Raw genomic sequence first — 12,678 nt, forward strand, 5'->3', positions numbered from 1 at the left:
TCTCTTCCTTCCACATAAATGAGGGTATTACTCATACTGTCCAATCCCCATACAATTCATGTAGCTAACCTCACCTAGTGGGATAAGACTTGTTGTTGTCGTTGTTGTATGCAAGAGAAGTATGTAAACACTGAATTGGAAAAAAAAAAAAAAAAAGAGTATATCATGGAGTTTTTTCCCAAAAAAAAAAAAAACGAAAAGGTACCTTCCAAGTCAGTTGATTGGTCATTGATAGCAGAAGATGCTTTATTGGGATTGTGATCGTCTTTAACAGTCTCCCCTTCACTATATACAATATGAGGGTATTTCTCATCTACTACAAGCAGATTGGCCTGGCAGAAAAAGAAGGAACAGAAGTTAGCGTGAAAAAGCCATATAGGAAGAAAGGCAGAAGAGATGAAGAAAGCCTCTACCTTTGGAAGTTCATGTTGACGCCGAATTGATGATGTACGCCATCCAACCATATCTTCAAGCTAAGTTAAGCTATATTTTGGAAAATAAAAATTATTGCTAAACTTTTAGGAAGAACTTAGCATCTGCTAACTTTGAAATAGATTGCTGACTCCATAAATTTAGAGCTTTGCGCAACAGAAATTTTGTAAATACCTCAAAATATAAATTAAAAAGAGGATACGATCATAATTTGCATTTGCATATGCCACACGGCGCTTAAATGCACGTAAAGCTGATCTACACCATCAGTAACAGTTGGCTGAGCAATAATGCAAATGGAATATAAGCATCTGATTATGTAAACTTACAAATTGATACTAACATGAACTTTACGTCATCAGAATCGCCAGCCATACGCAGGAGAAGAGGAGGCTTTCCATCATCATTATCCACAAGGAAGAGATGCTTCCCAGATCTCCCTGCAACTATATGTGCAGTTTGGGATGCTCTTCTCTCAAGGAAAGGAAGGCCACAAAGAAAGGGAAGCTAAAATCACGAATACAAAATAACAGAAATAAGGGATGGTCCTCCAATATAAGAACTTGAGACTTCAATTCATGAATAAATTGGCACAGGGTCAACAGACTAACAAAATATAACAATGGTACATTCACTGAAATAAACAGAACATAAAAAGATAAAAATGCATACGCAGAAAATCAAGCCCAAATGGCATCAGACTTGTAAACGTGTTCAATGATTCATAAAAAGAATACCCTTAAAAACTTGCTTTTGTAGATATATAGCTACCAAGTCTACCATGGAAAGGAACAGCGTCTTCAAAAGGCAACTACTTTCTATCGTTAACATGTCTCTTCATTTGTCATCAGAATATCATATACAAACATCAAAAGTTTCAAATATCATAAAATAAAACAATAATGATGACTAATCTATAGTTTATGGTGGTGGAACAAATAGGTAAAATCAATCAGTGTTACGCTTTGATGGAAGTGGATTTCAGAAGAAATTTTGCAGTAAACAAAGAGAAAATAAAAATAAGATTGCACTTATTGCACCATGTTTACATTGACATGCCTTTCATGTGCCACAGATGTTAACTCAAATGGAGTCAAAAGAAAGTTTAAGAGTAGAGAATGAAGTGGATAGATGTGTCAGCCCCAAAGCACTGGCAGTTTAGTGCAACTGTGGCAGAAACGAGACGGAAAAAAGGAGAGACAAGCCAAAAGTACCCTCAAAGAACAGACAAAAGACTTAATAATTATACTGAATCTTGAAATGACGGTTCAAAGCAAGCTTAAGAACCTGTCTATGTCCTCTTGAACCAAGATGTGGCGTTGCAAATGTTATAAAGTTCATTGGCTCCAAACCAGCAATTGTGGCCTCGTAACATTGCTCAAGACATTGTTTTGAATATTCTGCTTGCTCTTCACCAAAGTCATTTCTGGTTGCACTTGTACCTACAGGCCTCGATGTTGAAGAATAGTCATAAAGTCTCCCAATAGCATATCTGGCCACCAAACCCCCCAAAGAATGAGCCACAAAGGAGATCTTTCGCACCTCTGGCCAACGTCTAACAACAGACCGTACCTGCATAGAAATTATTGGAAGCCAAATACCCAGATATGAAATGAGCCATGTCAAAGTTAATATTCCTATGAAATTACAGCTGCAGAATCAGAGAAATATGAGAAATTAAGATGTTTGTACGTCCTGAAAAAAGGATAATATCATTATTACCGAAATACCTCTTCAGCTAGCCTCTCACCCATCTTGTCAACACCATCAAATGTCAATCTTGAAGAGTTGCATTCACTGCCTGTCCACAAAATATCATGCTAAACACACGTCCTATGCAGAATGCAAGAGATGTAAAAGTAGACGATAATGAAGTTCGCAATTTCACAGAAAGAACCAAAAGAATATACAAAGTAGAACAATGTTTGTACTATATTGTAGATAGAAGGCAAAAACAACAAAAAATAACTCTTGCAATCACTCTCCCCTTTACTGAGCAAAATGCTTTACATCATAATTTCATGAAAGAGAAAGACAGAAGAATTGATCTGAATAACAATCAAAATGAGAAAGTACGTAGTTAGTCATGCCATCACCTACATAGAGATCATCAACCCAAGAAAGAAAGTCAATAATCCATTAATATGAACGATGATGTTGCTTTTATTCCATTGGATTGTTGACAATGAAACCAGTAGCTAATATAACAGGAATACTCACGGTGAACAATAACTTTATCTGGAAGCTTCGTCACAAACTGCTCTGCTGCATAACGCCAATCTGCAGGACTGATATGAAGTGCATTTCAGCTCATAAGATCACACAGAAAAATTATTTTCTCAGGGTAAAATTGAGTTTCAACTCAAAAGGATGTTCCCCTAGGGACCAAATTGAATTTAGATTGATGGCACTCCTTCTTTCCTTACTAGAAAGCCACAACAAATTCACCTTTCAAAGTGACTAAAAGTAGATGGATATGCTCTCATAAGAACGCACACAAGAAAGGAAATAGCATAAATCTTCATTTTGAGATATAAGGACGGGCACGTTAATTAAGAGGGTAAATAAGCAATGTGTCGTCTCCTAGCTACTATCATGGCCTTCAAAGAGGACCTCAGGACCATGTTCAGGGGAAAATTATTCTACTGAGGCGCTATTAAGTTCAGATGCTCGGATATTCCAATGCGTGATGCTCAAGGGAGATAAGCATCTGGGAAAAGAGAGTTTTGTTTTTTTTCAGAACCCCCCCCCCGGGGGGGGAGGGGAGTTTTTTTCCCCCTTTTTGGGAGGGCGGGGGTGCCACTTATATTTAGGGTATTTGCTAAACATCGACTACTGATTGAGAAGCAATTTAAACAATCTGATATTGAAGATGATCTTTGAGTACTTGGAAACCTTTCACTACGAAACTTAAGATATACTAACCACCCAAAAGAAAAACTTAGACATGCTCAAACACTCAATCCAAGTTATTCTCTCGTACCATGACTAATTTAAGAAAATAAAATTCACCCGTTCCTTTTGAATTTCCTCATCCCCGTATTTTATGGCAACCATCTCCAATCAACTCTTACTGTGTAGTAAGTAAAAGACTTAATCTATTTAATATTCTTCCGCCATGTAATGTCCCAAAGCAGGCAGCAATGCCATAAGATTAAGAAAAGTACAAATTTTTCCAAGAAACTGATGAACCATTAACAACTTAAAGAAAAATAAATGATAAAGAGCGCGCGCCGGGGCACAATACCTCCCAATTATCCCATTAACCATGATTACAAGGTGCTCGCAGGCTGGCTTAGACACGCCTGCGGAAACATCGAAGAAATCCTCCCCACCACTATCAGCCTCCACCTTTAAACCCTTGTCGTTGGGGTTCTTGAAGCAACCTCCGCCTAATCGCCGGAGCACTTCCATTCTGATCAAATTGAGGGAAAGCTTATGCGTATCAAGGACGGTGGGTCTGGATCGAGCCCGTGGATCCAAGAAAGCAGTGCCAAAGCGAAAAAGACAGGGGTTGCGAGGAAGTAAAGGGGCTTTAGTAGGGAGCACCGAACCAGAATTGGAGGCGAGCATGCCAAAAGGTTGGGGGAAGAAACAATAAATAGAGAAAAAAGAATGGAGATCTGATTAGTGATAGCTTAAAGTTAAAGGAAAACAAAAGATGAAGAAGCTTCTGTTGATTTGATGATGATGATGGCTGGGGCGTGTGGCTTTCGGAGTCGGAAAAGACAACAGAGCATCAAGGCGCGGACAATTCAGTTAATATTGTTTCTGCATTGTCCTTGCTGGTTTCTTCCGACGCCTCCTTCGCTCCAACGGAGAATCGACGCATTAGTACATTACTTGCTATACTGTGTTAGTTAATTATATTCTTATCGTTCTTTCCTTTTTTCACCGAAAAAAGGAAAAAAAGCTTCTCTGAGAAAAAGAATTTGAAAATTTTATTTGAAATTTCATCCAAAAAAATTACTCCCTCCTTTCTTTATTATAAGAGACAAATAACCAAATTACGTTGATTAAAAAAAAGTTAAAATTAGTTGAGACAATTAATATGTAAAAAGTACACTGTTTTTTCAATAATACCTCCGTTGATAAGGAGAGAGAGTATGAGAGAGAACAATTAACTTATTAAAAAAAAGAGAAGTAGGAAAGAGAGAGAGTATGAGTTGAAAACAAAATAAATAGGGGTAAAATAGGAAATCAATACAAAAAAATAGAGATAAGTTTTAAGTATCTCTTATATATAGAAACATGTTATAAGTATCAAATGTTTTTTATAATAAGAAACGGACGGAGTAGTTGAATTGTGGTGACTGAGTCAGTGTGATTGAGGTTTTAAAAAATTAAAAACAAGGGAGGGAGAGGGACAGAAAGAAAAGAAATTGTGTGTGGGCCTGCTATTTTTTTTAGTCTTTTTATATTTTCAGATTTGAAAAGAACTTGTTCGTCTCAATTATTAGATTAAATTGGACATTTTTTATTTTAATTTTTTTATATTTTTAAATTTATACTGATTTAAAATATAAGTATATAAATTTTACAAAAATGATGTAGGTTTTTTATTTTTGAAAAAAGTTTAAATAATAATAAGATAAATATATGAACATGGATAGTGGCAAAAGAAAAATGAGAAAATGATATTTAATCTCTAACTGGACATACTTACTAATTTATGAATCATAACAGAAATAACAAAAAGTTAAACAAACAAAAGTTTCTACAAATGTTACCAAGTCTTCACAAATTCAACTTAAGTTGACCGCTAATCTGGGGGGAAAAATTGCAAGGGGACTAAACTAATCCAGTAGAATTGAACCCATTACTATATATCCTCATTGCGCACCAAAGTAATTAATCATAGTAATTTGAATATGCAACTCAAATACTCAATCACGATATATAAAATATTATGAAAAATACTTTCCTTTTTTTAACACTAAATTATCCTCATTCAGTAATAAAGACTATAAAATATACTACTACTTTTGATTTCAAATATAAAATCTAATTTGTAGTACAAATTATATTATAAACTGTATTATTTTTACGAAAGAGAAAAAGATAAACTTTACAGTCTTAACTTACTTTATGCATAAAGGTTAAGAATTAAAATTGTAATTATTTATTTAAGCATAAAGATAAGAGCTTTTAAGTGATTATTCAAATTTGAAAATACACGGAAGATGCCAACAGTAAATGATTTCAATGATAGCATTGTTTGCTATGTTAAGGTGGGATTTCAAATTTAAATTTGATATTAACATATGTTTGTGTGTATGTGTATTTAAATAGATGGTAATTAAAAAAATTGGTGAGGAGATGTCTTACTAATTTTAAAGGTGACGCCTTCTTCTGAATTCTCAATGGTAATTGACCAGGCTTTTTGGGAGAAAATTCAAGCACGACTTTTTCAACTGAGCAAGCCATGACTTTTTCAACTAATTTTTAATAGTCAATAAGTTGATAATCGTCCCATCAATTCGTCTTCTGGATCAAAGTTTTAATATAAAATCCAATTAACTGATTTAGTAATTATTCAATCATCTGCCGTATCTCGAGCTCCTCCTCAATCATCAACTTAAGTTTGACTTGCGCCCCAACTTGAGAAATTGGCTTTAACTTTTCGGCTAAAACAAACTCTACCTACAGTTTTTAATACTCTTTCGATCCTTAATATAAAATTTATTTAACTGATTTGATTAGATTTAAAAAATTAGGTAAGTTAGTTAATTATAAGAAATATGACATGTTTTTCCTAAAACATCATAATCATCTTTCTTAATATCCTCTCTCTCTCACTTACTTAATTATAATTGAGAGAGTATTCATAAGAGTTAAAACTAGTAATATGGGTCGGACCCGCAGGTCCAACTCACCAAAAAAGGTGGGTCAGCGTTGGCTAAATGCTAACCTACCACGACCTCATAAATATGAGCCCGCACTGTTATAACCCGAACCCCTGGCAGGTTAACCCACTGGTTGGCGGGTTCAACTTGCAACCCGCCTAATTTTTTTTTTATATTAAAATATTATGGGAGGTGGAATGATCAAAGCATTGAAGCCCTACCTTATCTGCACTGGTAATTGGGTTATGGGTTTTCTATTTGGTAATATGATTATATTTATTCATTTATTTGTAATAGGAATAGTTTGCATTATTTTAATTATTATCATATGTTTCTTTCACATTTTTCAATTACTTGTGGCAAATGAACCTGAGCAAAAGGAAAGTGCTGCTAATACTGTCAAAATCAATATTAAACTAGTTTCAAATAATACTTCAGTTTCAAATGTCATTGTTGTTAGAGATAATTAGATCAAGATGGAAAAAATATGTTTGAACTTGTGTTTTATCATTTTTAGAGTTTGGACTTTAGATTGTTTGTATTTTAATGTGTTGTAATTTTGTTTGAATATTTAGAATACTTTAAGTCATTTCTGGTGTTTTTTTTTAATTTTTGATTATTTATAACATAGTGCTAACATATAAAAAAGGAAGAGGGAAAAAAATAAATTTTGACAGGTTAATGGGTTAGGATTGACAGAATGCCAACTCGCCAGAAAATGGGCTTTTTGAGCCCACACCATGTAACCCGCAGCCCGCCACGGGCCAACCCGCAACTCCCGGGTTGGCCTGTTTTACCAGCCCTAATAAGAGTAATTTAGAAATAGGTATTATATTTATAACCAAAATTAACTTAACAATCAGGTCCTATATTAAGAATCAGAGGAGTATGAGAGTTAGTTAATTAATTTGAGTAGATTATGTAAGTTTGTTAAGTCAACTATTTGTAATAAATAAGTATTATCTTTTTAAAAATATCCTTATTAATGATATGTATTAGTTAAAACTATCTTTTGATAAAACTTTTAATATGTACAACTACTACAATGAGTACTTTAAATAAATAAATATGAGAGATAAAGTAGATCGAAAGTCTTAGATATAAAATAAAAGTGAAAGTCAATTAAACTTTTATATTAAAAATAAAAATAGTATATGCACTCACACAACCCCCATAAAAGAGTACTAGATTTAGGATATGCATATGTCGAACTAACATTAATTTAAGCTTCTAAAACGATGGATAAATAAAAGCAATTTTTCAACAAAAAAAAAGAAAAGAAATGGGGGAGCACTAAATGTAACAAGGCATGAGGAATATAATTATTTTGAAAAGGTCATGGCTGGCTGCGCATTGGTCACTGGTCAGAGAATGTAGCACTGGAAGTAGTTGATTCGAGAACCGCAAATATGCTGGCCTGACACTGACAGTTCAAGGGGAAATGTATACATATGGCTAGTCAAAAGAGGAGGCTTTGTATTTCATTAATCATTCGCCCGCCTGCCAAGATGGAGACTGGAGAACCCATGCCTAGTTGACTCAAGCCCGTGGACTTCTTGCTCAGCTTCATAAATTCAATTTTCTACTACTCCATTTTTATAGTCACATATATTCGCATATATCTAACTACCATACTCATACCATCGTTTTTTTCCCCCTATGGCTTCCTCAAAATATATAATTTTAATTGTAAAATTTATTGTTAATATTAAATGTTATAAGGCATGTAGTTCGTTTATTTATCTAATTTAATAAAAATTATCATTTTAAAGCTGCTTATATTTTTTCTCAATTTTAATTTAATATTTCCTTTTAAGTTTTCACTCAAGAACGTTTAGCACTTGAAAGTTTTTTAGATACAGATTAATTATAAAAATTTAAAATGTAGCAATTTTATCCTTTATTAATAATAATATCAGCAATCAACATTATTATTTTAATAGTTAACATTACTTTTTTAACCATTAGAGGAAAATTGCTACGATTTATATTTTCCGAGCAAATTTGCACTTAAAAAAATTTTGAGAGCCCAGCCCTCATAAATGAAAATTTCTGGACAAATTTATATTTTAACGCTTAATATTATTTTGTATGGGTAAAAAGGCATATACAAAAGACAAAAACTTGTCACTAAAAGCAATCTAAGTTAGCAAGTAGTTTCATCCTCTATGTGACCTTGAGCTGAGTTGTTTTAAAGGCAGTAGAGTGTAAAATAAAAATGATTCACTTAGATACTAAGTAAAAAAAAAAAAGAGTTTCTACCCAAGAATTAATTGAAAATAAATATATTTAGAATATGAATTTTAATAATTTCAACCAAATTTCAGCAGAAAAAAATCAAATTTAAATGGTTCAAATCTATTAATTGTCAGGAATTTGGGATGGGAGAGGTATCTCATTTGAAATCCAACAATAAGATTTGTCAGCAATATATATCAAGTAAAAGATTGAGTGAATGTACTGAAAAAGGATTCAAATCCCACTTGTATGACCATCAATAACTTCAGCGATTATAAAGCTAACATTAGGCAAACTTGTGCTCTTATTTTATAATAGCAAGGAGCTCAACCTGTACTTGAATTAGTGTTTGTAAAATTGAAAGTTTTACAAATTGAAATCTGCAAACTTAAGTTTGGGATGCTTGAAAGCGCCGCAGCAATAATAGGATGATGACGAGTATATTTACTGGATTTAAGTATCTTTGTGTTTGGCCAAAAAAAAAAGTATTTTTGTGATGCGTGTTCAGACGTTTGAAAAAGTAAGACGCTGTTGGCTTTTTTAGGCATGTTTGGATTGCCGTTAGAAACTACAAAAATGTCTTGGAATATGTGAAACTGAGGTTTGTAACTTATTTAGGTATTGTTGGTTGTTTGGGTGGGCTTCTAGCCCAACGAACTTTTATTCCAGAAGTCAGCTGCGTTTCAAAGCTAATGAAAGTTACTTTTGAGCTTTTAGGCAGCGTTAGGTGGTTGCAAAAGCCAATCTATCATTACGTATATTTATTTACTTAGATTTGCCCTTCTTTTTCTGCTCTTCCAAGCTTGTCGAACTTGAAGAAGAATCGAAGTAACTCGGCGACCTCTCTCTCTCATCTCTCACTCTCTCTCTAACTTGCACTTGAAGAAGGTTCAGTAGCATGAACTAGCCCCCGTCCCCAGCATCCTTGGACAACCCATCAAGCCCACCTTATAGAAAAGAAGACAACCAGAAGCTCTCAACCTCTCCACTCTTTTTTCTGGCTTCAGTCACGGTCCTCCAGCTGAAGAAAAATGATGAAAAACAGTGCACCCCAAATCAATGAATGGGGTGTTGGATTGACGGTGGGCAAAACTGACTTTATTCTAACTGACTTATATAATTGAAGTTAGAGTAAAAATCAGTTAGTGTGATGCAATTTATGTTTGGATAGGTACTTATAAAAAGTCAGTTGAAAAAGTTAAAAATTATTCGGATGATTAATAGAAAAGTGAGTTCAATTGTAAAATGACTGAAAATTGTATAGACTTTATTGAATAGTAGTGTTTGATATTTTATGTTTTTAATGTGATAATAATTAAAAAATACCCAAAATTTTGATGATAAAATAAAAATATAGTTTAGATGTAAAATGAATGGAAAGGATATAAATTTTATTAAATAGTATATATATACATATATGATAATTTTAAGAGAAATATGAGAATTAAAAATTATTTTAATTTGCGTTAAAAATAATGTACTACCTATGATTCTTAATATTCAACCCATATGATTAATTTGAAAAAATTAAGAAAGAGTTACTAAATTATTTAATTATAATATATATTATATGATATATCTAAAATATTTATGTGTATCATTATATTTTATACTAATTTATAAATGAGACAAATTACTTTAAAAAAACTATAAATATAAATATTTTAAAACAATAACTCAATGAGTAGTTCTTTTAATATTCTTTAGAAAGTCGGCCTGAACACCTTCGTGCTAACACCTATTTTTTTAATTAAAAAAAAAACAAAAAGAAACTCGTTCAGGCTTTGAAGGGTTCAGGCTCTCGGCTCTCCTATTTCCGTTTTTAGCTTCATTAGCCTCTGCCGCGTCCACATGCCATCCTAGTTCTGGGAAAATAATAATTAATTAGTTATTGTTATGAAATTAACCAATAATGAAAGTAGATTGGAGAAGAGAAGTAGACAAAAAAATGAGAGAATGATATTGTATTCCTTTACTTGCTTCACAATACAATGACATGTCTTATTTATAGGCATAGTCTCACACATAAGTTACATTTTACTTAAATGATAGATAGTGGACAATAAACCATATGAATATGAGTGGGGGGAGTTACAAGATTAAAGGCATAGTGGAAAGGTAATGGAGTAGTGGAAGATTAATGCCTAGTGGAAGTAGTGGGAGTTGATGATGAAGTTGAGAGGAAGAGGAAGAGGAAGAGGAAGAAGAGGATATGGACATCCACATATTATAATATTCATAACACTCCCCCTTGGATGTCCATTATCTAAGATATGTGCCTCATTAAAAAACTTCAACTAGGAAAAACCCTGTGGGATAAAAACCTAGTAGAAGAAAAAGAGTACACATTCATTGATACACTATTCGATGCTGCCTCATTAAAAACCTTGCTAGGAAAACCCAGTGGGAAAAAACCATAGACAAGAAAAAAAGAGTACAGCGTTTATTAACTCCCCTCTTGATAACATCAATTGATATCCTTGAGTCTGTGACATTCGATATCATGAACAAACTTTTCAAATATTGTAATAGGAAGTGACTTGGTGAACAAATCTGCTAGATTTTTATTTGAATGAATTTGCTGGATATATCTTTCACCATCTTTTGGATATTGTGAGATAAATACTCCATTTGGAATTACCAGCATGTGAATCAGAAAAGAATCTAGAATTCTATTCCAATGTCTTTGGTGAAGAACTATATCTTACCAGTAAGTTAACAGCAAATGATATGTGATGTCATGCATGACTGATAAGATATGATATAGTACTTCTGGATCTATGATTTGGTACTTCTGGACCAAGTAGTTTTTCATCACCTTCTCAAAATATATAAAGTTCTTTATTCACCTCCACAAATCTCACAACTATCAAAGTATATAATGGATATGATTTATCCATATAAAAATACTTTAAGGCTTTTCTTGTATCAATTATTTGATACACAAAAATCTTCATTTCTCAAGTATTCAATTTCCAATCCGAAGCAAAACTTTGTTCTTTTCAAGCCCTTCATTTCAAATTCTTTCTTTAAGCAATCCATAGCTTTTGTAAGCTCTTCAGGAGTTCTAATAATATCATCAACAATTATAGCAAACTCACTTTCAGATCTTTTCATAAAAATACATGGGCAAATTGGATCATTTTTATATCATTTCTTCAACCGATATTTACTTAGTCGGTTATACCACATACGCCCTGATTGCTTCTGGCAACTTATTTAACTTAATCATTGTTCTCAAGAACTTAAATTGTATGCTTCTGGCAAGTGAAATTCTTTAGGGAATTTCATATATTTTGATTCAAAACTATAAAATGGATCATACATACTGAAATTATTTTAATCTTCATAATATTTTATATACTGAAAGATTTTCTTATATATGCTCCTGGCATATTTTTGAATCCTTCAAGGATTATCATGTAAATTTTACTATTTAATGATCCTCATCCAGGGGTCATCTAGCAGGCACATTTCATAATGCCAGACTATTCAAATATGTAAAATTATATCCACCACAAAGTAATATGTCTCATCATAATCATTTGTGAAAATCTATATTTTCACATAAATGTCTATATATTCTATAGAAACTTTATATGTGTTGGGACTACAGGCCCATTTTCACATATCGAAATAACATTTTCATCACATCTTTTCCCTTTTTCTTTTCTTCTTGGCCAAATTTATATCTACTTTGTATGATAGATCTATACGTAAGATCCTCTTTTTATCATGTGATATTCTTATGAAAATCATTGTCGACAACTTTACCTTTTCGGTTCCATTTTTTCTTTTGTGACATAACTTGTTGAGATCTCTTTCTTCCTTTTCAGGTACCTGAACCTCTTCTGGAGTTTTACAATTAGTTATGTCTTGACACTCTTCTAGAGTACATGCCTCCTCAATACAACTTCTAAGTTGTATGCTCCTCTTTATTCAAGATATTTATATTGGAACCGATTAACCTCTCATGCTTCTGGCATGTCTTAATATTCAAAATAATTGGAGCATTTTAGCTGGAATAAGAGATTTAAAATTTTCATTCAAGTCAGTAAAATATTTTGTAATATTTCATGAATGCAATTTTGATGAACTTCTGGTCCATACTAATATATTTGAGGATCTATATTTAATAGTAATAATGCATTCCATGCATTCT

The 12,678-nt window shown here is 32.8% G+C and overlaps 1 protein-coding gene across 1 annotated transcript; it reads right to left on the reverse strand.

The window, feature by feature from the left end:
- Window positions 1-205: 205 nt before the first annotated feature.
- LOC114751510 (putative lipase YOR059C) lies at window positions 206-4,250 on the reverse strand (the record flags this gene model as incomplete). The annotated part of the gene is made up of 8 exons (XM_028940177.1): window positions 3,680-4,250; window positions 2,653-2,720; window positions 2,163-2,233; window positions 1,720-2,004; window positions 776-939; window positions 635-690; window positions 414-466; window positions 206-332 (listed from the first exon to the last, which is right to left on the reverse strand). Coding segments are annotated over exons 1-8 (1,150 nt in total), but the record flags the coding sequence as incomplete, so codon positions are not given.
- Window positions 4,251-12,678: the final 8,428 nt, after the last annotated feature.

The sequence above is a fragment of the Neltuma alba genome, unplaced genomic scaffold (assembly GCF_004799145.2).
Source record: "Neltuma alba isolate B1F8T4 unplaced genomic scaffold, ASM479914v2 tig00006958_pilon, whole genome shotgun sequence".
Lineage (NCBI taxonomy): Eukaryota > Viridiplantae > Streptophyta > Magnoliopsida > Fabales > Fabaceae > Neltuma > Neltuma alba.